The sequence below is a fragment of the Schistocerca serialis genome, chromosome 9, assembly GCF_023864345.2.
Source record: "Schistocerca serialis cubense isolate TAMUIC-IGC-003099 chromosome 9, iqSchSeri2.2, whole genome shotgun sequence".
Lineage (NCBI taxonomy): Eukaryota > Metazoa > Arthropoda > Insecta > Orthoptera > Acrididae > Schistocerca > Schistocerca serialis.
This window is the reverse complement of record NC_064646.1, coordinates 426,318,364-426,345,455: the sequence shown is the minus strand read 5'-3', so window position 1 is coordinate 426,345,455 and position 27,092 is coordinate 426,318,364. Positions and strand designations below refer to the sequence as shown.

The window sequence follows — 27,092 nt, the reverse complement described above, 5'->3', positions numbered from 1 at the left end:
TCCATATTCCTAGATCACAAAGGAACAGAGCACCAAGACCCCTCAAACCGCAGTTCTGTGTGCGGCCTTTTTGGACCTTTTTTTTTAATGCTTCCACATTGTAATGGTAAAATGACTGTACTGTTAAGTGAAATTTGAACCCATTTGGGGGGATTACTTATAATCCTCCCCCTTCTTAGGCCCCATTTGTGAATGGGAAGGGAAGGAAAAAAAAAAAAAAAAAAAGAAATGGTAGTTGCACCTGGAGTGCCATTTGCCACATACTTAATGGTGGCTTACAGAGTATAGGTGTAGGTCCAGAGTATGTGCTCCACATAACAGCAGCTCATTAACATAATTAATAGAAAATGCATTTTTGAGAACTTAAGTACAAATGAACCAAGACAACGAAGTTCGGTATCTATGTACACAGTCATTGCTTTAAATGTTATGATGAAGCATAAAATGTGGGGCATCATGTATGGAAATATGATAATCTTTATGACTGATACACCTTCAAAGATGAATATTCTTCTACAAATGTTTGCTGACAATAACCTGATGACATAAGCTGATGCATGCAGCACATGGCACAGAACAGAGACATTCATAGCACTTAGGGCAATGCACACATAAACACAGTATAATGCATTAGCCCTGAGGAAAACAGTGTCAGGCACCTTATGGACAATGTGTCACGTAAGAATAGAATATGCTGATAGCACAGAAGGGCAGTACTGCAAGCATTGTTAGCCAATGTAATTTCCTCTTTTTCCATTTCTTTTCATATCAGTTTTGTGTGTTACATCTCTTTTGATTTGATAGCATGTATTGTGTGCCAACAATGACTGAACTGATAAAGAAGTGCAAATCTGTTCCAAGATGTAATACAATTTTCTGTGCCGCAACATCAAAAACTAAGGCAGTGGCACATACAACCCATGGGACTTTCCCTGTGGCTGAGCTGTATTTTTTTTTTCTGCACTTGATGATACAAAATTATAATATTAAAAGCTCTGACCAACTGATAACTGACATGGAAGCACAAAATATTCTTGACAACATGCCATAATTACTTCTTAATTTCTGACAAAATTAAGTATGGTATGGAACAACAACAATGTCAAAACATCTGTAGTTTTTAACAGTTTAGTATATTTTGTGTGAAGTTTTTGCTGTGAACTCTGACTTTTAATTGTGTATTACACAGAAAACACCAATTTTAATTGACAACTTCTTGCTCTTGCTTCAACCACATTGTCAATGTACAGTATTACTTAGTGGGCTCTAGTACTTCAAACAAAACATTTTTTACAAAAGAATTTAGCAATGTGCTTTTTGCGGACCATCTCTCTCTTTTTAGGAAAATATCTAATAGGGCTAAATGTCATTCAGTTCCAACTGAAAAAGGTAGTCTAAACATGTCAAAGAGTTCCTCTAATTTCTGGAAGTAAATCTCAAATGCATAGAGGACATTATTTGGTATGTTTTTGGAGTGTGAAGTAAAGTCTATGGATGACAGGGAAATATTCCAAAAAACTGAAAGATTTCAAGCAATATGATGTAGTGAAATAAGATGATTTAGGATAAGGCATGCAAGCATATTCTCCCAACATTCTATTATGTTATGACTTTTAAAATTTTTATTGTGTGCTAGTGGACACAGATTCCTATGAAGAATGATGCCAGGAGAACTGAAGTATTGGAGAAGAGGTTTGAGAAAAATCCCACATTTTAGAGAGAGAGAGAGAGGAGGGGGGGGGGGGGGAGGGAGGGAGGGAGGGAGTGAAGAGATGATGTAAGATGTAATTTAGAGTGTAAAACAGTTGATGACAAAACAAATAAAAAGGGAAGTTCCTGCAACACTACAACGCACACAGAGTAGGACCAGAAACAGAAGTGCATCTTTTTGCTTCACTCTGTTGTCAACATTATAACAGCTTCTCTTGTTGGCAATGGTGCTGATATCTGTGGAGCAACGAAATCACTATCTGGGTGAGATACAGCCCATTTGTTGGAACTACCGTGATAATGCACTACTTAGACCACCCTACAAAATCGTAGACTATTATATCCTAACAGAACCTCTCATCAGATAATTGCCAGTTGTTTGGAGGATCCCAAATTATGGAACAAAAAAACACCTACTACCATATTGCTTTGGAACATAAATGGATCAGGACCCACATGGAGGAAATTCAACTTGTTGGGCAGACTACAACTGTATGCCTTTTTTATAGGAAACTTATTTTCAATGTACTACTGCCTCTCAGCAAGGTTATTTTTCTCCACACAAAGTGAGTTCAAGATGAACTCACACAAAGTGAGTTCAAGATGAACTGGCTATCAATGATACATGCCAATTGGCTTTCTTTTAACATTGAGATAGCATCCAAGAATGGGTAGTTCTTTATTTTATGGATGATGTTATTTGTTATTCTTTACATTGCTGAAGTTGGACGACACAGGACTGCGGTAGTATGGGCAGAGGTGAAAAAACATCATTGATGCATGATTGATTATTGTCAAACCCATGCCATTAACTTTCAATGTGAAGAATATAAATGTGCATGTGCACACGCAGTGCACACAAAATCTAAGAGACATGAGCTGAAACAGTATACAGTTTGAAGAGGAATGCAAATACATAAGCAGAGCTACAGTGTTTATATTTTTGTTTATGTGCCAAACTTCTCTCAAGTGGATAGTGCACCACTATGCACTGGGCAGTTGTCTTCACTCTTTAAGTAGCTGATTTCTTCTAAAATATTTGGTTACAACAATTTCTTTTTTGTCATTTTACGTATATATCAAAAGGAAAACAGGCTGATTTTACAGAACACAATACACGTCAACTTCATTTTCATGGAACAGGAAAGCAGCACAAAGGAATGAAAATGCATATCAATTACATTAAAAAAACAATGGTTTAATATTCTTCCAATATTTTATTGCTTTATCAGTCCATAGTTTTTACTCTTTGTTTTGCTACAACTCTTGCTCACACATCCATTTCTCAGAAAATTTACTTTTCATTTGATTACTAAAATAGTCATTAAGTACAGAATTTTACAAATAAAGAGATGAACACACGCGCACACGCACACACACACACACACACACATACACATACACACACACACACACACACACACACACACACACACACACACACACGTATATAGTAAAAAAAATTGTGTCATTTCATTCCCTCTACATATTGTATGTTCATATTGACACTGGCACTGATCTTTGTGTTTGAGAAGCATTATAACAAATGCTATTTGCACAGCCATGAAACCTACAATTCTAGTGCAATTTATCTTCGTATGATGAAGATGTCTACACACAGCATATTTAAAAGCACCACTATACCAATGCACTGCGCACTGAGAAGAAATGCAGCTTCTGTGCCTAGCTCTGTTTTTCATCACCATGCTTTAGCACCTTATTACGGAATCTGAGGGCGTGAATCTTACTACTAGGAAATTTGTAAGAAGATAACTTTTGATGAAGATGTGTTGAATGTTTGCCTCAAGAGAATTTGTCTTTTAAGTCTGCCAAATGGAATAATATACTGTGGGGAAGCAAAGGTTACTTAGAAGTGCACAAACCAAAATATCCATAGTCTGAAACATTGGTTCAGTGCCCAATCATGAAAAGTTTCCAGAACATGACTGCTTATGTTTCTCTCTCACATCTCCTTTAGTCATAGTTTTACTGGCAAAAAATGTTAAGCATTTCACCTGCAGTGCTTTACATTTGAGCACCTTAAAGCACAAGTTGTGTATATCCCCCCCTCCGTGCTCTCTCCTCTCTCAGCTAGTAATAGGATCTTGTTCAGAAAAAAATAGTTCTGTTAATTGCAGAAATGGTGTAGTATATAAGGTGACAACTGTCTGCAGAGCAGCACTGCAAACTGTACGCTCTGGATAGTATATATACAATAATTTACGATGGTGCACAAACTAAGTTGTAAAGCACCAGCTACTGCATAGGTAGCAGCAGACGTTTTTGCAGTCAGTGACTCCATCTGTTAGCAGACAACACAAGTGGTGCAACTGGGAGTTACACTACTAGATGTGCAACTGTAATCCAGTTGTGTTGATACACAGAGTACATTTTTTTGTTCAAACTACAGAACTTTATTACTTTAAGTCCAGTATAGTTTACCATGGACTCCATTGATGAAGAGAATATTGGTGAGCCAAGTAATTTGGCAGATAATGGATCCAAAGATTAGTATTTATCATCAAACTTAGTCTGTCCTATATTGCAGGTAAGAGTTGTTCATTTCTTTTATTTTTTATACATTACTCTTAATTATTTAAAGCTCAATGTGCTTACAAGCTTTCATTACATTAAAGATTTGTATATTAAGTATATTTTAAGAGCCAAAACATGTCACATTATTAAAAATTAAATGCGCAGATAATCTAAAAATGGGGTTACACCACTAGTCTTGTCAGCATTTAAGCCTACTGTGTGTAGCAGAGGTTGTAAATCTGGGTATCTATGAGACCATAACAGTAAATAAAAGGAAACAAAAATGTTCAATAAAACACGTAGCCCTACTGTCTGTACCTTTATGAAAATTATAATGACCGATACAACTTTTCTGTAATTTTACAGGATTCACCTATGGTAATTTCTTTGTTTCAGAAGATGAGAAATTCGAACAAAGTGTTGGCGTTGAAGCAGAAGCAGTTGTAGAGGGCCAGCCAAAGAGAAGTTGAAAAAGAAAGAAAAGTGAGTGGAAACATGAGGAAAGACAAAGAAAATGTAATGTAGGGAAAACTTACACTACAAGAAAAGCAAGAACTGTTGCTGGAAAAGAATTTAGAAATCCCAACTGATGCTGTGTAAAAAAAAAAAAAAAAAAAACGTCATGTTTAAATAGAATTTCAGAGCAAGAATGATCAAGTGTTTATGAGTCTTCTTGGAAAAATGAAACTTATTCTGCTCAAAACACATTGATATGTGGCCTTGCCAAAGAAGAATCACCACAATGTTGTCAATCAACAACTAATGCCAAAAAGGAAACAGTACTACTAGTACATGTATCTGATTGTTGATGGCAAAAATGAAATTGTATGTAAAAACTGATAGGAGAATAACGTGAGCCCTTAAGAAAGTGAATACTGGAGAGTCCCCAGGTGATGACAAATGAGGCAAGAAAATTCCTGCAAACAAAACCCCTGACGAAAAAATGGTACTAGTAAGGGAACAAATTTCATCATTTCCCTGTTATCAATCACAGTACACAAGAAGCCATAACCCAAACAGAAAGTATTTATCAGAAGATTTAAAGATATGACTGCTATACAATGTGTTCAAAGACCCATATTGTAAGCCAAGGAAATCAACCTGTGGAAGAGCACATTTATCGTAGAACTTTCAACAATGAGTTCAATTTCCACTTCCATCCTCTGCACTATGACACTTGTGAAAGCATGGTGTTTTCGTCAATAAACTCAAATAAACAACAGATTAAGAAGAAAAGAGAAGGCTTAAGCAGGACCATAAACTTCACTTTAGAAAATTTCAGCAGGACGTAATAGATTTTCACTACTAATGATTGGTAACAGGTCATTTATAGGCATATATAATTCGTGTTGCTGTTATGCCCAACAATGACTTTTTGTCTACTGAAAACCTACTAAATAGGAACAACAGTGAGGGATACCTTGTGTCGTGGTTAACCACGCAATGGATTCGGTACCAAAGGAGTGAACCATTCATGTTTCTTTTTAAGGACACAGTTTCAGAAGACGTGCTGTTTTATAAGTTAAACTTTACACTAACATTGAAAAATGGGTAACCTGTCAACGTTCATAATATCGATCAAGACAAGCTTTACAGAGATCCACTCCCTGTCACAAAGGAAAATAAAAAAATAACATGATAGACCTTTGCACCAGGCAGTGGCAGAACACACACATAAAATACAGTTGTAATTGGCAAGCTTTCGGAGCCAATGGCAGTCCCCAACAGTCAGTCTTTCCTTCTCATCCTTTACGGTAAGTCTCTGCTGACTCACGGTTCTGAGTGACTTTCCCAAAATCTACCCCTTTTCCTAGACCTCTCCAGTTCTTTCCCTTCATCGCTCTTCCTTGCTCTTCAGCCCTTCTGCCCGAAGGAGGAGCCACTGGCTCCGAAAGCTTGCCAATTACAACCGTCTTCTACGTGTATGTTCTGCCACTGCTTGGTGAGTGGATTTTTTATCTATCCATTTAAATAATTTTGTCAATAACACCAGTTTTGTCAATAATTGATTGTTTTTGTTGTCATGATAGACCTTTTATCGTACAATCCCCCAGTTCATCACAACTACTACAAGAAGTGGCCCACTACCTAACTCATATGCAAGCAGTTACATTGAGTACAAAATAATGTTAACCGAGGGTATTAAACTTATCAATACAGTATATTTTACTGTCATGAATGTTTTTGTTATCAATAATATCCTCCTCCTGGCTACGACACAAGTGGTGTAACTACAGTTACACACCTGTAAACACACAAAAACTTAATGAATTTTCAAAAAATTTAAATTTAAGTTAACATTAAGCTTAATGAGGACATTTAAGGTAAAAAAAAAAAAAAAACCACGAAATTATACTTAGCTGACTTTTGTATAACGATTCTAATAAAACATTAAATATCTCAACGCAAAGATAATGTTAGTTACACCACTTGTACTTTAGGGGCTCATTTTTAAAATGTCACTTGGTTACATTTTGTATATGCTTATCTGAGGTCAGTTCTCTGTAATTTTGAAAAATAATGTAATTAATTGAAGTAATGGGACAACATCAGTGTTGTGGCTTCTGTGAGAGGTGTAAATGAATTCTTGGTTCTAAGAGGTGCAAAAGGAAGGAAGATCATGGATTAATGCCGAACGCATTTGAAATGACACAACAGCTCAGACTGGGAAGGGAACTGGACCTGTTGTCTTCAAAGGGACTATACTGGCTTTTGCCGTATCTGATTTTGGGGATACAAAGAAAAATCTGGATGGGGATTTCAACTGCTTTCCTGAAAGCAAGTCCACTGCCTTACTGCTGTGTTGTCTAGCTCGGGATAAGAGTGTAATGGGGACAGAATTACAGAAGCGAGGAAGCTGAGGAGGAGGAGGAGGAGGAGGATAGCTCTTGTTCACTCATGTAGTGCTGCTACAGACGAGTGGGACCTGAAATTGGTTCTGTTTTTTGTCTTTTGAACTAAGCACATAATGTTTCATGCACTGAAAAAGAGGTAGTGTAGCCAGCACCTATAACGGACAAGGAACCAGGGAACCATGTATTATTGTGCACAGTTATGAAACACACAATAAAAACAGCATTCGAGAACAGCAGTTTAACAGTTTCTTGGTGGTAAAGGTTGACAGAAATACTATGTTTCCAAAGTATGTAGATTTCTCCTGATTCATGGCAAGGAAATCTATTCTTTTCCCACATGCTTAGAATTGTGGTGCATGCAGAAATTAAGAGTCCCTACAGTAGACAACTAGAATTGTGTCAATCTCAATCAAGATGTATTACAATATTTCTGGTTTTCATATTGGTTTCTGAGGACACGCACTCTCTCTCTCTCTCACACACACACACACACACACACACACACACACACACACACACACACACAACTGTGTTTGTCCATGTACATGTGAGTAATAGCATTTGGATTATAGTATGGCAAGATCTCCTGAAATGGCAATCATGACACACAGGTTTAAGTGGAAGAACAGAAGGCGGATGAACAAAAACAGGTAACATACTCATTTTTATTGTGGTAATGGCCACACAAACAGTGCTCTTTTCAAAGAATATTCTTCTAAAACTGAATCAGTCTATGCTGAATGCTGACAGGAACCTGATGGCATCAGATGATGCATGAAGCACGTGGCACAGAACAGCACTTAGGGCAACTCACACATAAACACAGTACAATGCAATAGCCTTGAGGACAACAGTCAAGCACCTCATAGAGAATGTGTCACACAATAATAGATTATGCTGATAGCACAGAAGGGCAACAGTGCAAACAGTGCTAGCTAATGCAATTTCCTCTTATTCCATTTCTTTTCATACCAGTTTTGTGTGGTACATCTCTTTTAGTTGTTTTGATAGCATGTATTGTGTGCCAAACAATGACTGAACAGATAAAGAAGTGCAAATCTGTTCTGAGATGTAATACTGTAATACAATTTTGTATGCCACAATGTCAAAAACTAAGGCAGTGGCACATACAACCCATGGGACTTCCCCTATGGCTGTGCTGTATTTTTTTCTGTACTTGGTGATACAAAATGATACTATTAAAAGCTCTGACCAACCAATAATTGACATGGAAGCACAAAATATTCTTGACAACATGCCATAACTGCTTAATTTCCTTTGCTTGATATGATCAAGTCTAATATACAAAATGAAGTATGATATGTAACACCAATAATGTCAAAACATCTGTAAAGCTTTAACATTACAATATACTTGGTATTATGTTAGACTATTAAGAAATTCAAAGAGTTAAAATTGACTACACTTAGTGTAGTAGGAACTAATATCACTTTGTGATTTGTCACTAGTGTTCCAAACAATGTGTCATTATTTTTAAAATACTAGCACAACAATCCTACACAAAGCTGGATATTTAACTGTTAAGAGATAAAATAGTTTTCCATCTATATTGCACAACCTGTCACAGCCTTCCAATGCAATTGAAATTTCATGCAGAGATTGAAAATATTGCATGAACTCATTAATAAAATATTGTACATTAAATATGAATGGAATTGTTTCTGCATAGCAGCTTCTCATCACAATATTGTTGATGATATTTATTACAAAAAACACTTAAATTTAAAATATGGGCAATATGTTGTAATACCTTCTGTACTTGGAGTAAATATTATGGCAGGAATACATACAAATTTAGACATCAAAACACATAAAACACCTTCAATACATTATAACTTTTAACAACTTTACAAATGAAATATATTCTCTTTTTTGGTCACTGTACTCACTGAGTGGTTTATTTACCACAATTCGGTTACATTACCTTTCAAAAGTTTCATTATGTGAATATATTATATTCTTTAATAAGTAGCAATGCGAAAAAGGCAGTGTGTGTGCACAGGAGCTGGCTTCAAACAGCAACAGGCCCCGACTGCGACGTTCCCCGTCCGATTCCAATACTGTTCTCTGTAGGCAAACCAACTCCTGCTAAGTCCAATTCAGAACCTGTCATCTTGTGCCAAAAAACAGTTGCTGGCCCGTCCCCATCATCAGAATCATCATCATTTTCTGTTCCTCCTCCCAACAACAAGTCACCCTCTTCTGGTATGTCACCCCGTGCCCTCATCGCCTCTTGTCTTATGATGATCTCATTAGTTATGTATGTCTCACGGCGGATCTGGTCACGCAAATCACCTGGCATATCAGGTATTCCCCATCGGACAAGTATCATCACAAGGGCTACCACATTCTGTAAATAAAAATACCTAAAGTTTTGCAAAAATAGACATAATGTCTTATGGGATAACAGCAATCAGTGATTTTATAATGTTACTAAATTATACCTAAAGTTGTTGTCATCACAAGCATACACTGCTGCATATTCAGTACATAAAGAAACTTTTTGTTTTTCTCATATGTACATAATATATGGACTATAAAATATACGAACAGTGCATTTAAATGACTTATCCTACCATAGTGTGGTTTGGGAATTTTGTAAGAATAATGAATGCTGTTGCGTTTACTATTTTGGAGGAGACGCTGAGATGCAGACAGGCACAACACACACACAGTCACACAAGCAAAACTATCAAACATGGGTTCAGTGGCCAGACACAGTCTGTGTGTGTGTGTGTGTGTGTGTGTGTGTGTGTGTGTGTGTGTGTGCGTGCGTGCGTGTATGCATATGCGCGCGTGGGCGCACATGAGAGAGAGAGAGAGAGAGAGAGAGAGAGAGAGAGAGTGCAAGAATGTGTGTGTGTGTTTTCTACTTTATAAGAAGGCCTTTTGGCTGTAAGGTCACATGTATAGCAATCTTAATTGTGCCTGTCTGTGACTCAACATATGCTGTATGTGGTGAATGGCAGTCTATCCTTTTCATAATATAGTCATTATATCATCTTTGATTTTCCACTGTTTGATTTTTCCATTTGCCTGCATATTCATTCACCTACTCAGTTTTGTTTTTGCTTTTTGCAGATGGGATTTATTTCATATCCAAGCATACATGGCAGGTCTCCCAGAAGTGTTCGTTATGTGGCAGCATCTTGGGGAGGGGGCAAAGCATGGCTTACACAACAGCTTCTCACTTTGCACTGTTCACAGGTGCACTGTAATGTGAAACTGCTCACTTTACTGTAGCTACAGAAGATACACATTTGTACTTTTGCAGTAATAACAAATTGCTGAAAAAGATGGGTTTTCCTGTCATTATGGTCACCACAATGACACAAATTTCAGGAAACATTTGATTCATTGACAGTATTTGTATGAAGAAATTCCACATTCAATTCTATAAAACCAGTTGCTGTTCAATGTAATTAGTTGTAGAGGCTTCACTTAAAAATGGCTCAGCAGCTGTAGCTGACGCAAATAAACACTATTTTTAGCAAATATACCGGGTGATCAAAAAGTCAGAATAAATTTGAAAACTTAATAAACCACGGAATAATGTAGATAGAGGTAAAAATTGACACACATGCTTGGAATGACATGGGGTTTTATTAGTTAAGAAAAAAAAAAAAAGGGCTGATAAACACCTGCTGGAACATACGATGTGTATGCAGGATGGCGCTCCACCCCATACTGCTAGACGTGTGAAAGATCTCTTGCGCGCGCCGTTTGGTGATGATCGTGTGCTCAGCCACCACTTTCGTCATGCTTGGCCTCCCAGGTACCCAAGACCTCAGTCCGTGCGATTATTGGCTTTGGGGTTACCTGAAGTCGCAAGTGTATCGTGATCGACCGACATCGCTAGGGATGCTGAAAGACAACATCTGATGCCAATGCCTCACCATAACTCCGGACACGCTTTAGAGCGCTGTTCAGAACATTATCCCTCGACTACAGCTATTGTTGAGGAATGATGGTGGAAATATTGAGCATTTCCTGTAAAGATCATCATCTTTGCTTTGTCTTACTTTGTTATGCTAATTATTGCTATTCTGATCAGCTGAAGTGCCAACTGTCAGACATTTTTTTAACTTTTGTATTTTTTTGGTTCTAATAAAACCCCATGTCATTCCAAGCATGTGTGTCAATTTGTACCTCTCTATCTACATTATTCCGTGATTTATTCAGTTTTCAAATTTATACTGACTTTTTGATCACCCAGTACAATCCTGGCAGTGATGTCATCCTTCAAGTCAGAATAACCTTTTAGCATCATGCAAGAAAATACAAAAGTACTGAAAATATAGTACATACACCGCTCACGTAATTTGTGAAGTGATTTCATTAGCTACCATCTATTGATGAAAGGAGAAAATATAAAGATACAGTAAATGACCATTTGTATGAATATCAAGAGCTCAGATGGAAACCCAGTTCTAAGCAAAGAAGGGAAAGCAGAAAGGTGGAAGGAGTATATAGAGGGTCTATTTGTATTTGAGGACAATATTATGGAAATGAAAGGGGACACAGATGAAGATGAATTGGGAGATATGATACTGTGCGAAGAGTTTAACAGAGCTCTGAAAGACCTAAGTCGAAACAAGGCCCCGGGAGTACACAACATTTCATTAGAACTACTGACAGCTTCGGGAGAGCCAGCCCTGACAAAACTCTACCATCTGGTGAGCAAGATATATGAGACAGGCAAAATACCCTCAGACGTCAAGAAAAATATAGTAATTCCAATCCCAAAGAAAGCAGGTGTTGACAGATGTGAAAATTACCGAACTACCAGTTTAATAAGCCACAGCTGGTAAATACTAACACGAATTCTTTACAGACAAATGGAAAAACTAGTAGAAGCCGACATCGGGGAAGATCAGTTTGGATTCTGTAGAAATGTTAGAACACATTGTTGACTGGAATACTCTCTTTCAAATTCTGAAGGTGGCAAGGGTCAAATACAGGGAGCAAAAGACTGTTTGCAATTTGTACAGAAACCAGACAGCAGTTATAAGAGTTGAGGGGCATGAAAGGGAAGCAGTTGTTGGGAAGGGAGTGAGACAGTTTTTTCCCCCTAAGGTAAATCTTTCTGCTCCCGGGATTGGAATGACTCCTTACCCTCTCCCTTAAAACCCACATCCTTTCGTCTTTCCCTCTCCTTCCCTCTTTCCTGATGAGGCAACAGTTTGTTGCGAAAGCTTGAATTTTGTGTGTATGTTTGTGTGTCTGTCGACCTGCCAGCACTTTCATTTGGTAAGTCACATCATCTTTGTTTTTAGATATATATTTCCTACATGGAATGTTTCCCTCTATTATAACCATATCATTAATTTGAACCCAACAATTACGTTTGTTATTGTCGCTGTTGCATTTCGAAATCTTTGCTGTCGACTTATTTTCTCTTTATTTTCTCTTTCTGTTTTTACCAGTAGTCTCACTTTGTATTCACCTTCCCCTTTATACCATAATACAATTTTTATCCCGCCTATATATACTCAATAATACGTAACCCACTTCCAAACCATAACCAAAAATTTTTATTTTCCGCTTTCAACACTACCGCTGCTATAAAATCCACCGTTTCTAGTTCAATAACAGCTGCTTTCATGTATTAAACAACCATTTCGGCTAGTTCTAATAACTTTTACTTTATTTCCACTTCCGTTTTTCGCACATCACTGATCATTTTTAGCCGCTCCCCACAGGTTTTAACGTCATTATTCACATTTGTTAGCCCCATTTTCGTAATCTTTCACCCCAACACCACTCCTTTTAATACATTTACACGTTTTTTCGAAATTTTCCCGAATTTCTCCGTCCTTTAACGTGTTTTAGCGGCAACACAACCACCTAACCTTCATGCACATCGCTGTCTACCAACCCAAGTTCACCACAGGATCAACTTAACCAACACTTTTTCGCCTTTTTTCATATCAGATCTCCAGTTACTTTCTAGTTCACCCAACCCGTCCTTTTTTCCCCCTAAGGTAAGTCTTTCCGCTCCCGGGTTGGAATGACTCCTTACCCTCTCCCTTAAAACCCACATCCTTTCGTCTTTCCCTCTCCTTCCCTCTTTCCTGATGAGGCAACAGCTTGTTGCGAAAGCTTGAATTTTGTGTGTATGTTTGTGTTTGTTTGTGTGTCTGTCGACCTGCCAGCACTTTCATTTAGTAAGTCACATCATCTTTGTTTATATATATATATATATATAAACAAAGATGAGGTGACTTACCGAACAAAAGCGCTGGCGGGTCGATAGACACACAAAAAAAAATTTTGTGTGTATGTTTGTGTGTCTATCGACCTGCCAGCGCTTTTGTTCGGTAAGTCACCTCATCTTTGTTTTTATATATAATTTTTCCCACGTGGAATGTTTCCTTCCATTATATATATATATATATATATATATAAAAAACAAAGATGCGCTGGCAGGTCGATAGACACACAAACAAACACAAACATACACACAAAATTCAAGCTTTCGCAACAAACTGTTGCCTCATCAGGAAAGAGGGAAGGAGAGGGGAAGACGAAAGGAAGTGGGTTTTAAAGGAGAGGGTAAGGAGTCATTCCAATCCCGGGAGCGGAAGGACTTACCTTAGGGGGAAAAAAGGACAGGTATACACTCGCACACACGCACATATCCATCCACACATACAGACACAAGCAGAAATATGTCTGCTTGTGTCTGTATGTGTGGATGGATATGTGCGTGTGTGCGAGTGTATACCTGTCCTTTTTTCCCCCTAAGGTACGTCTTTCCGCTCCCGGGATTGGAATGACTCCTTACCCTCTCCTTTAAAACCCACTTCCTTTCGTCTTCCCCTCTCCTTCCCTCTTTCCTGATGAGGCAACAGTTTGTTGCGAAAGCTTGAATTTTGTGTGTATGTTTGTGTTTGTTTGTGTGTCTATCGACCTGCCAGCGCTTTTGTTCGGTAAGTCACCCATCTTTGTTTTTATATATAATTTTTCCCACGTGGAATGTTTCCTTCCATTTTATATATATATATATATATATTTTCCTTGGGCTGGATGATTAATAAGAGTTTCTTCTTCAAACCAGTAATAGGAACACACTAAAACTCCACCACCTGAAAGTGACTGTCTACATGCTGTGTAATATTTTAAAATCCTAAATGTGTGTAGCTTAAAGTTACACACAAGTTGGGAATATGTATAAAGAGAGGAAATACAAGGAACTCTTTCAGGTGTCAACTGCAAATAAACACAATTCACTAACAAAAGAAACAATAACAGGGAAATTATGAGCCCATTAAGATACACTACTGGCCATTAAAATTGCTACACCAAGAAGAAATGCAGATGATAAACGGGTATTCAATGTACAAATATATTATACTAGAACTGACATGTGATTAAATTTTCACGCAGTTTGGGTGCATAGATCCTGAGAAATCAGTACCCAGAACAACCACCTCTGGCCGTAATAACAACCTTCATACAACTGGGCATTGAGTCAAACAGAGCTTGGATGGCGTGTACAGGTACAGCTGCCCATGCAGCTTCAACACAATACCACAGTTCAGCAAGAGCAGTGACTGCCGTATTGTGACGAGCCAGTTGCTCAGCCACCATTGACCAGACTTTTTAATTGGTGAGAGATCTGGATAATGTGCTGGCCAGGGCAGCAGTCGAACATTTTCTGTATCCAGAAAGGCCCGTACAGGACCTGCAACATGCGGTCGTGCATTATCCTGCTGAAATGTAGGGTTTCGCAGGGATCGAATGAAGGGTAGAGCCACGAGTCACAACACATCTGAAATGTAACGTCCACTGTTCAAAGTGCCGTCAATGCAAACAAGAGGTGACCGAGACCTGTAACCAATGGCACCCCATAACATCACGTCGGGTGATATGCCAGTATGGCGATGACGAATACATGCTTCCAATGTGTGTTCACCGTGATGTCGCGAAACACGGATGTGACCATCATGATGCTGTAAACAGCACCTGGATTTGTCCGAAAAAAAAAAAAATGACGTTTTGCCATTCGTGAATCCAGGTTCGCCGTTGAGTACACCATCACAGGCGCTCCTGTCTGTTATGCAGCGTCAAGGGTAACTGGAGCCATGATTTCCGAGCTGATAGTCCATGCTGCTGCAAACGTCATTGAACTGTTCATGCAGATTGTTGTCGTCTTGCAAACTTCCCCATCTGTTGACTCAGGGATCGAGACATGCCTGCACGATCCGTTACAGCCATGCGGATAAGATGCCTGTTAGCCCGACTGCTAGTGATACGAGGTCATTGAGATCTAGCACGGCGTTCCGTATTACCCTCCCGAACCCACCAATTCCGTATTCTGCTAACAGTCATTGGATCTCGACCAACGCGAGCAGCAATGTTGCGATACGATAAACCCCAATCGCGATAGGCTACAATCCGACCTTTATGAAAGTCTTACAGGATGGTACGCATTTCTCCTCCTTACACGACACATCACATCAACGTTTCACCAAGCAACGCTGGTCAACTGCTGTTTGTGTATGAGATATCAGTTGGAAACTTTACTCATGTCAGCACGTAGGTGTCGCCACCAGCGTCAACCTTGCGTGAATGCTCTGAAAAGCTAATCATTTGCATATCTCAGCATCTTCTTCCTGTTGGTTAAATTTCGCGTCTGTAGCACGTCATCTTCGTGGTGTGGCAATTTTAATGGCTAGTAGTGTACAATACAGTCACTTAACATACACAAAGTAAAACTGAGCTCCACCGAAAAAAATTTTGAGGTTGTTCATGGATAGTTTCTGAGTATTTTGGTATAAGGAACCCCTGGTCTCTGGTGGCTTATTACAGAGTAATTACATTTTGTTTGATACCTTACCACCCCTTTACCTTCATATCATATTGCACTGAAAAGACAGGCAAAACCGTGCTGACATTGACAATATGAATTACGCATCATGTTTTGAAACAAAGCTGTTCTATTCACTTGCTGTTGAAAACAGTAATGCTCACTTTACTCTTAACCCCGAAATACTACTCGATTCTTTCTCAGGTTTCTTTTTTCGGCAATGTTAGTTGTATGTCATCAGTGATACAAAGCAGTATGGGTAGGTCTATACACCTCACATATGGGTTTACTGAATGCAATGGAAGAACGGCACAACATTTTTATGTTCCACTGTTTCCGCAGGGAAAGCAACCTTATCACAGTACTTTTGCACCTGTATATTAGGCACCCAAAAGAAACTATGTTCTATGTTGTAGATTTTGGTGACTGCATATCACATGCTTTCTCACTGTTTTAAAGGTATTTGGGGTAACAAATTGAGTAAATCATAACTACATTATTATGCTATAAAGAGCCTCAGGAGATCACAGGTCCCATATACCAAAATACTCAAAAAACAGTCCCAGCCCTGAACTACCTACTTAAATTTTTGTTGGTGGAGTTCAGGTTTATCCTATAATAGACTTATTTTTATTTATATCTCAACCAAATAATTTAAAAAGTAAACCATATAACAGATGGAACCCTTACAATACATTATCTACCAAAGCAGGTAATCATTTGCATGAACACTGATCAACACACTCCAGTTGTTGCCCATAAAAATTATGGGTGTGCTGTGATTTTCCTACACAATAAGCGTTCAAAGGATCTCCGAGTGTGTCTTTCCCAATTGTTCCTTCACAATGCAATACTTCCAAGCAGTGACAGTTGGAAATCAGTTGTTCACTCTTTTACTAGTTCGGAGAGCCGCTACAAGGATGTTCCTGCTTTCAGATGATGCTATGTGACTTGAAGCACATATTATAGGTGTGATCAGTTTCCACACATTTGTTGTTACTGTGTGCTTCCATAGTTGTCTTGATTACAAAAGTTTGTCATAAAATTGGGGACAGTTTGCAGGATGAAGAAATTCTGGGGCTACATGAAGAATCTAGTTCCAAAATTAGCAACAACTGTTTTGAAACTGATAACAGTGTTCCTGAAACAGGTGGTAATCTGGTTTTCTCCTTCATGTTATAAGCAGAAGCCACACAATAAATATTTACTACTTCTAGGGACAGCAGAAGTCACTGTGGCCCAACTGGAATGTGTTAAAAGCAAGAGATGTTGAATTTTGTATGTATTTCTTGAATAACTCAAAATCCAAAAGCTCCATTGAAAGCATGTCTCAATTCAAAATTAAACTATATTAAGTTTCCCACAAAAAAGGTCCTACTCCTTTTTTCTCCAGGGTTAATAGTTTGTGTGAGAGAGCACAAACATATTGAAAATCCTGCATGAAGCTTGTGCGCTGTAGCTTAGGTTGTTGTTCTTGACCAATTAAAGGTAGTTTATCGACTTGACAGATCACGTGTGTGCCGTATCAAACTGTTCGCCTCATCTTCCTCTACACTACAGATCACGAACAATACCAATGTTTGAATAATACAGAGAATAAATAACAATGTAAATTACTGTGTTCTGTCTCAGAAACCAGTCGGAATACGGCATATGTCCACAGGAAGTTTTTTGTTCAGAATTACTAATACTTCCATCCCCTCAAAGCGTACCGTATTTACTCGAATCTAGGCCGCACCTGAAATTTGAGACTCGAAATTCAAGGGGAGAGAAAAGTTTTAGGCCGCACCTCCAAATCGAAACAAAGTTGGTCCATTGTAATATGAGACACAATTTAGGTCAAATGAATGACGATACAGCTACAGTAGTTTGGTTCGAGTCGTAAGCTTAGCAGTTAAGCTTTACCAGGTAGCCATTGCTATGCGTCAGGCGCTCCATCCGTATTTATACAGGTACCTTTCCTTTTTCACGTGCTTCGTCTGGTTTGAATCGATTGCTTATTTTGCTTTGATCTGATACGAGCCGTTTTGTTTGTTATAGGTGTTTACGTCACTCTAAGCAAAAAATGCATTACTGTACTGTGTCATGCATTGTTTGTCGCATTCTGATACTGCGTGTTTACGGCCTGTCGCCGCTCGCGGCATGGCTTGCTTTTGAGCGCGCTACCGCCGCTTACAATTAAAAAAAAACAAAGAGAGGAATCGTCTCATTAGCGAAACAATGGCACGAGACTGCTATTTGTTGTTACTTACACTGCTGCTTTCTTTGATAATGATCAACAAGAACCAAATAATATACTGCGTATGATAGAACATGTTCTGAACAAGAATTAGGCGAAAATGTTTCTCTGTTTGAACATATTTGCGGCCGCTTCTTTAGTACATCAAATTCTGTACAGAAATTAGAGTCATCTTAGAATTAAAAATCTAGTCAGTTGCCGTGCTTCATTTCTGACTGTATCACTATTAGGCATAAGCATAATACGAATATAAACATGACACAATACGTATATTCTTCCGCGTTTGCTGTTGTCTCACTCTAGTTTCGTAGTTTATTAGGCAAACAGGATTTAAATGAGATAGCAGCAAACACGAAAGAATACATGGCAAAATGTTGATATTCGTATTATTCTCATGGTGAAGAGAATACTGCATGTGATTCACATTTCATCAGGTTCCTATTAGCAACCATCTCTTCTCACAGGTAGGAAAAAATTCAGAAAGTAGAGTTGGCCATATTGACAAACATCCCAGTCTTCGTAGTACATTGAAATTCTGCTACATTCGAAGATGAACAATACGGAATTTGTATTTACTTCGTTGGATAATATATAAAAATGCAGTGGTCGAAACTCGGGGCGGAGAAAAAAAACTCGTCTTCCACCTTTTTTTTTTAAATATATTTACTAACGCAGAGGTTCTGGCACCAGTATTTATCTTTGTGCCTACAAAGCATGCCTGTGTCGCTACATATATTCGATGGCAGAAGTTGGTTGTGGCGGCACCTACCAACATTTTTCAGAACTTCCGCTTGCTTTGCACTCGATTCTAAGCTGCAGGCGGCTTTTTGGATTACAAAAACCGGAAAAAAAAGTGCGGCTTAGATTCGAGTAAATACGGTATGCTTTCCTCGTGACTATTCCTGTGTTAATAACATAAGATTTATGGCTAAACTAACCTCAAACACAACAACAAAAGCAAGTCGGGCAGCTAGGACATGCCAGAACATTGCTGTTTTTTCATACTTGTTGGGTGACCAAGGAGGCTCACGGAAATCAGGATACCTGAAATTCAAAAACCATGATATATAATAACAATAATATCAGGACAAATGAAACCTAAACACTAAAATCTATGCATTACAATACCCCTGTTGGAATATCAAGAATATTATGAGGAGGACAGATTGTGACTCATAGTAAAGACTACATACTGACAGGCACAACAAAGAGACTGTCACAATTCAGCTTTTGGCCGAAGCCTTCTTCAGAACAGAAAGGAAACACACACACACACACACACACACACACACACACACACACACACACACACACACATATATATATATTCACACAAGCAAGCACAACTCATGCACGCATGACCGCCATCTCTGGCTGCTCCAGACAGAATGCAACTGTGTCAGACAGAAGCAGCAATCCAGAGGGGGGCAGGTTATGGATGAAGGGACAGAAGTGAATGCTGGATGATGGAGTGTGCAGTGTCTAGATGGCTGCAAGACAAAACATAACATGTTCAATTTCAATGGCTGCTTCAGAACCCAGGCCATCTGGATCCTCCTCTCCACCACCAGCTTTACTGAACTGCACAGATGAGTGTTGTCCTTATAACATCTTCTCAGCTGCAGAAATCATTCCGTTCTCAATCTACAGTAACCTACTGTCTCCACACCCTCTCCCAAACAGTTTCCACCCCTTCTGTCTCCGCTTCTCTCTCTCTCTCTCTCTCTCTCTCTCTCTCTCTCTCTCTCTCTCTCTCTCTCTCTCTCCTTTTCTGCTCCCAGTTTCGTCTCATCCCTGGTGGTGATGGCATCTTCCAGTGAGATAACTCACCGTATTGTACAGCCAGAATGGTGCTACAGAGGTCTGTAAGCTGATAGTGAACTCACATTGATATTTTGCCCGCCAAATTCACCTGAGCTGAACCAAACTGAACACACCTGGAGCACTATATGACATCAACTCCACCTCTACAAATGACCATAACATAAAGGAATTACACAACCTGTGTGTAGGCACCTGGTGCAATATACCTCTCAAAACCTATCAAGGACTTGTTTAACCCTTACCATGCAGAAATGCTGCTATATTTTGTTCCAAAGGTGAATCAATACAATATTAAGCAGGAGTCATAAAGTTTTGGCCCATCAATGTTTATTAAAAGTATCAGTCCAAAAATGCAGTTGTGGCTTGTTTATTCTTGCAGGTATCATAACTCACTGTCACACAAAGAGATGTAACAACAATATGCAGAACTTGGTGCTACTCATACGAGGAGGATCTGAGTATGCTGAACAAACTCATTTTTCTGACAAATATTCTTTACTGATACAATATTCTCAGGTTTCAAGCTGTGTCAAGGGGTTAAAACTGCCAATGAGCTTTTGGCAAAGATCTCCTTTACCACTGTCAAGTGGCTGAATGACTCCATTAACTGTTGTTGTTGTTGTTGTGGTCTTCAGTCGTGAAACTGGTTTGATGCAGCTCTCCAAGCTACTCTATCCTGTGCAAGATCCTTCATCTCCCAGTACCTACTGCAACCCACATCCTTCTGAATTTGTTTAGTGTATTCATCTCTTGGTCTCCCTCTATGATTTTTACCCTTCACACTGCCCTCCAATACTAAACTGGTGATCCCTTGATGCCTCAGAACATGTCCTACCAACTGATCCCTTCTTCTAGTCAAGTTGTACCACAAACTTCTCTTCTCCCCAATCCTATTCAATTCTTCCTCATTAGTTATGTGATCTACCCATCTAATCTTCAGCATTCTTCTGTAGCACCACATTTCGAAAGCTTCTATTCTCTTCTTGTCCAAACTATTTATCGTCCATGTTTCACTTCCATACATGGCTACACTCCATACAAATACTTTCAGAAACAACTTCCTGACACTTAAATCAATACTTGATGTTAACAAATTTCTCTTCTTCAGAAACGCTTTCCTTGCCATTGCCAGTCTACATTTTATATCCTCTCTACTTCGACCATCATCAGTTATTTTGCTCCCCAAATAGCAAAACACCTTTACTACTTTAAGTGTCTCATTTCCTAATCTAATTCCCTCAGCATCACCCGACTTAATTCGACTACATTCCCTGATCCTCATTTTGCTTTTGTTGATTTTCATCTTATATCCTCCTTTCAAGACACTGTCCATTCCGTTCAACTGCTCTTCCAAGTCCTTTGCTGTCTCTAGGGTCAGTATTGCCTCACGTGTTCCAACATTTCTACGGAATCCAAACTGATCTTCCCCGAGGTTGGCTTCTACCAGTTTTTCCATTTGTCTGTAAAGAATTCGCGTTAGTATTTTGCATCTGTGACTTATTAAACTGATAGTTCGGTAATTTTCACATCTGTCAACACCTGCTTTCTTTGGGATTGGAATTATTATATTCTTCTTGAAGTCTGAGGGTATTTCGCCTGTCTCATACATCTTGCTCACCAGATGGTAGAGTTTAGTCAGGGCTGGCTCCCTCCAAGGCCGTCAGTAGTTCTAATGGAATGTTGTCTACTCCCGCGGCCTTGTTTCAGTGCTCTGTCAAACTCTTCACGCAGTATCGTATCTCCTATTTCATCTTGATCTACATCCTCTTCCATTTCCATAATATTGTCCACAAGTACATCGCCCTTGTATAGACCCTCTATATACTCCTTCCACCTTTCTGCTTTCCCTTCTTTGCTTAGAACTGGGTTTCCATCTGAGCTCTTGATATTCATACAAGTGGTTCTCTTTTCTCCAAAGGTCTCTCTAATTTTCCTGTAGGCAGTATCTATCTTATCCCTAGTGAGATAAGCCTCTACATCCTTACATTTGTCCTCTAGCCATCCCTGCTTAGCCATTTTGCACTTCCTGTTGATCTCATTTTTGAGACGTTTGTATTCCTTTTTGCCTGCTTCATTTACTGCATTTTTGTATTTTCTCCTTTCATCAATTAAATTCAATATTTCTTCTGTTACCCAAGGATTTCTACTAGCCCTATTCTTTTTACCTACTTGATCCTCTGCTGCCTTCACTACTTCATCCCTCAAAGCTACCCATTCTTCTTATGCTGTATTTTTTCCCCCCATTCTTGTCAATTGTTCCCTTATGCGCTCCCTGAAACTCTGTAAAACCTCTGGTTTAGTCAGTTTATCCAGGTCCCATCCCCTTAAATTCCCACCTTTTTGCAGTTTCTTCAGTTTTAATCTACAGTTCATAACCAATAGATTGTGGTCAGAGTCCACATCTGCCCCTGGAAATGTCTTACAATTTAAAACCTGGTTCCTAAATCTCTGCCTTACCATTATATAATCTATCTGAAACCTGTCAGTATCTCCAGGCTTCTTCCATGTATACAATCTTCTTTTATGATTCTTGAACCAAGTGTTAGCTATGGCTAAGTTGTTCTCTGTGCAAAATTCAACCAGACGGCTTCCTCTTTCGTTTCTTACCCCCAATCCATATTCACCTACTACATTTCCTTCTCTCCCTTTCCCTACTGACGAATTCAGTCACCCATGACTATTAATTTTCGTCTCCCTTCACTATCTGAATAATTTCTTTTATTTCATCATACATTTCTTCTAACCATTAACTATCTGAATAATTTCTTTTACCTCTTCATACATTTCTTCAAACTCCTCTTCATGAGAGAAGCTAGTTGGCAAATAAACTTGTACTACTGTGGTGGGTGTGTGCTTCATGTCTGTCTACAATAATGCACTCACTATGCTGTTCATAGTAGCTTTGTCCACATTCCTTTTTTATATTATTAATTGTTAAACCTACTTGTTCATTGCCCCTATTTGATTTTGTGCTTATAACCCTGTATTCACTTGACCAGAAGTCCTGTTCCTCCTGTTACCAAACTTCACTAATCACCACTATATCTAACTTTAACCTATCCAGTTCACTTTCTAAATTTTCTAAGCTACTTGCCCAATTAAGGGATCTAACATTCCACACTCCAACTGATAGATTGCCAGTTCTGTTTATCCTGATAATGACATCCTCCTAAGTAGTCCCTGCCTGGAGATCCGAATGGGGGACTATTTTACTCAAGAAGAGCCATAAAATAGAGTTGCATGCTCCCATGAAAAATTACAGCTGTAGTTTCCCCTTGCTTTCAGATGTTCATGTTACCAGTACGGCAAGTCCGCTTTGGATGATGTTACAAGACCAGATCAATCAATCAAACTGTGCTTATCTAACCGCAAGGTCATCAGTTATGTCACTGGTGCTCAGTGTCGCACGTTATATGGTAATGTTTTGGTGGCATGGCCATGATGTCTGCTTCAACTCCGGAATCACAAGATCCCAAGCCCAATTCAGTTGCAATTAACCATCTTTACAGAGGATGTTGTTAGATGTTTTGACCTCTGTTGCTTCGTTTATTACACTAACCCAGAAGCTGTTGGTTCTTTCAATAATAGAAGTCTTATCAAATGCAATTCAGTGTCCATTTTCTTGTGCATGTCCCACTATAGCTGATTTTTCGGGATAGTGTAGGTGGAAACACTTGTGTTTTATTCGGCACTGTTCAATAGTGAGGACAGTGACTGACATACCTGAAACTGCCATAGGACCCAACATCCACAATAGTGAGGAAGACTTCGGAGCTCCTCAGTCAGTCATTGCTGGAAGAGATTGTTATTAAGAACCTCCTCCCTCAGGCACCCAGACCACCCGCGTTCTACAGTATGCCAAAGGTACATAAGACGGATACACTTTGAAGGCCTGTATTGAACACCATCAGATTTCTATCCAATAGACTTGCAAAGCATTTGGCCACCCTCCTCGTGTCACACATTGGACACTGTGCACATCATATCAGGAATACAGCAGATGTCATCAATCAAATTAAACGTCTATGCTTTGGTGAAAAAGATACTATGGTTAGTTTTGATGTGGTTTCCCTATTCACATGTGTGCCCATCACAGACTCGGTAGACTTGCTGGTCAGACTCTTTGATGACACAATCATGAATTTATTTAAACATAACCTGATGACATTATATTTTTTACATGGTGGAGATATTTCTACCAGATGAGTGGTATTGCGACGGAGAGCCCATTAGCTCCAGCTGTAGCCAACCTCCTTATCGGGCATTTCAAGGACACCACCATGGACATGGCTCCTGTAAAGCCTAGTTGTTTTTATCACTATGTTGACAATATCTTCGTCATATGGCCTCATGGAAATGAAAAGCTGGAAGAGTTCCTGGAACACATCAACAACACCCACGACCACATAAAATTCATGATGGAAGGGAAGGATGCTTCCTTGCCATTCCTGGATGACGTCATCGACTGCAGACCCAATGGGTGTCATGGTTACAACATTTACCACATGCCCATCCACACAGATTAGTATCTGCACACCATCAGCTACCACTACACAGAAAACAAACAGTCTGTTTTGAGTATCTTGGACCATCAAGCTGAAACCGTCTCAGGTGCTGAAAACCTATTGAGGGAATTGAGCCACTAATGCAAAGTTTTCAAAGAAAATTGTTACAACAAACAAACACATTTTACAAGCAGTTTCATCCAAGCCATGAAAGCAGAAGGCCTTCGGAAGGGATACAAAGAAGATAGTATTTTTACCACTTTGTGATTCAATAACAAAGAAGATTAGCCAGCTCCTGAAGAGACATAAAAATCGACAGAGTCTTTGTGTCCCCAGCAAATATCTGGCAACTAATGAAGCCTGTGAAAGACAATGTAGACCTCAGAACACATGGAATACACAACATATCATGTGGGTGTGGGCAGTCTTATGTTGGTCAGACTGTTCACACTATAGAACAGCGCCACATAAAACATGAAAGGTGTTTCTGCCTGTGTTATCCCGAAAAATCAGCTGTAGCAGAACATGCAGTGGACAATAGACACCAAATTACTTTTGATAATACTTCTATTACTAAATGGAGCAATGGCTTTTAGAACAGCATAATAAACAAAGCAACAGAGATCAAAAAAATCAGACAACACTCTCAGTAACAATGGTGGATTGCAGCTGAGTACAGCCCTCCTCTGTACCATTGACCTTGCCATTAGTGGGGAGGCTTGCGTGCCTCAGCGATACAGATAATTGTACCATACATGCAATCACAATGGAGGAGTACCTGTTGAGAGGCCACACACACATGTGGTTCCTGCAGAGGAGATGCAGCCTTTTCAGTAGCTGCAGGGGCAACAGTCTTGGATGACTGACTGATCTGGCCTTTTAACATAAATCAAAATGGCCTTGTACCGCAAATGTCTGAAAGCAAGGGGAAACTACTGCCGTAATTTTTCACAGGTGCATGCAGCTATACTTTATGGTTAAATGATGATGGGATCCTCCCGGGTAAAATATTCTTCAGGTAAAATAGTCTCCCATTCGGATCTCTGTGTGGGAACTACTCAGGAGGATGTCATTATCAGGAGAAATGGAAAACTGGCATTCTATGGATTGGAGTGTGGAACATCAGATCCCTTAATCAGGCAGGTAGGTCTGAAAATTTAAAAAGGGAACTGGATAGATTAAAGCTAGATATAGTGGGAATTAGTGAAGTTCAGTGGCAGGAGGAACAGGATTTCTGGTTACGTGAATACAGGGTTATAAATACAAAATCAAATAGGGGTAATGCAGGAGAAGATAAGCAACTATGAACAGCATAGTGAACACATTTTGTAGCCAAGATAGACATGAAGCCTATACTTACCCAAGCAGTACAAGTTAATATGCCAACTAGCTCTGCAGATGTAAAAAACATTGATGAAAGGTATGATGAGATAAAAGAAATTATTCAGATAGTTAAGTGAGATGAAAATTTAATATTCATGGGGGATTGGAAATTGATAGTAGGAAATGGAAGAGAAGGAAAAGTAGTAGATGAATATGGACTGGGGGAAAGGAATGAAAGATGAAGCTGCCTGGTAGAATTTTGCCACAGAGCATAATTTAATCATAGCTAACACTTCCTTTAAGAATCATGGAACAAGACCTGGAGACACTGGAAGGTTTCAGATTGATTGTATAATGATAAGACAGAGATCTAGGGACCAGATTTTAAATTGTAAGAGAATTCCAGGAGTATATGTCTACTCTGACCATAATTTATTGGTTATGAACTGTAGATTAAATCTGAGGCAACTGCAAATAGGTAGGAATTTAAGGAGATGGGACCTGGATAAACTGAAAGAAACAGAGATGTAGAGAGTCTCAGAGGGAACATAGATACAAAAATGCAGTAAATGACGCAGGCGAAAAGGAATAGTAATGTCTAAAACATAAGATTGACAGGATGTGCAAAATGGCTAAGCAGGAATGACTACAGGACACTTGTTATAAATCATAATAAATCACTAGGGAAAAGATAGATGCTGCCTACAGGAAAATTAAGAGACCTTTGGAGAAAAGAGAACCACCTGTATGCATATCAGGTGCTCAGATAGAAAACCAGTCCTAAGCAAAAAAGGGAAAGCAGAGGGGTGGAAGGAGTATATAGAAGGTCTATGTGAGGGAGATGTACTTGCGGGCAATATTATGGAAGTGGAAGAGGATGTAGATGAAGATAAGATGGGAGATATGATACTGCATGAGGAATTTGACAGACTACTGAAAGATTTAAGTCAAAACAATGCCCCGGGAGTAGACAACATTCTGTTACAACTACTGATAGCCTTGGGAGAGCCAGCCATGAAAAATCTCCTCCATCTGATAAGCAAGATGTATGAGGCAGGCGAAATACCCTCAGAAGAAGAATGTAATCATTTCAATTCAAAAGAAAGCAGGTGCTTACAGGTGTGAAAATTACAAGACTATCTGTTTAATACAACATGTAGGTTTCCTCGGCTGGCATCTTCATTAGTTAAAACATTCGGGCTGAGAGGCTACGGTAGATCAGTAAAACTACTACTTCCTGACATTTCATTGCCAACTACAGGCAACAA

At 39.1% G+C, this 27,092-nt stretch overlaps 1 protein-coding gene across 2 annotated transcripts in view; it reads right to left on the bottom strand.

The window, feature by feature from the left end:
- Positions 1-2,907: 2,907 nt before the first annotated feature.
- The window catches only part of LOC126419890 (anoctamin-1-like), a 133,278-nt gene continuing 109,093 nt past the window's right edge, over positions 2,908-27,092 (bottom strand). For both annotated transcript variants that reach the window (XM_050087153.1, XM_050087154.1), the window contains 2 exons: positions 19,111-19,216; positions 2,908-9,471 (listed from right to left, as the gene is read on the bottom strand). In XM_050087153.1, coding sequence (XP_049943110.1) covers positions 9,133-9,471; positions 19,111-19,216 — 445 coding nt within the window. In that variant the 3' untranslated portion in view covers positions 2,908-9,132. The remainder of the gene's footprint in view (positions 9,472-19,110; positions 19,217-27,092) is intronic.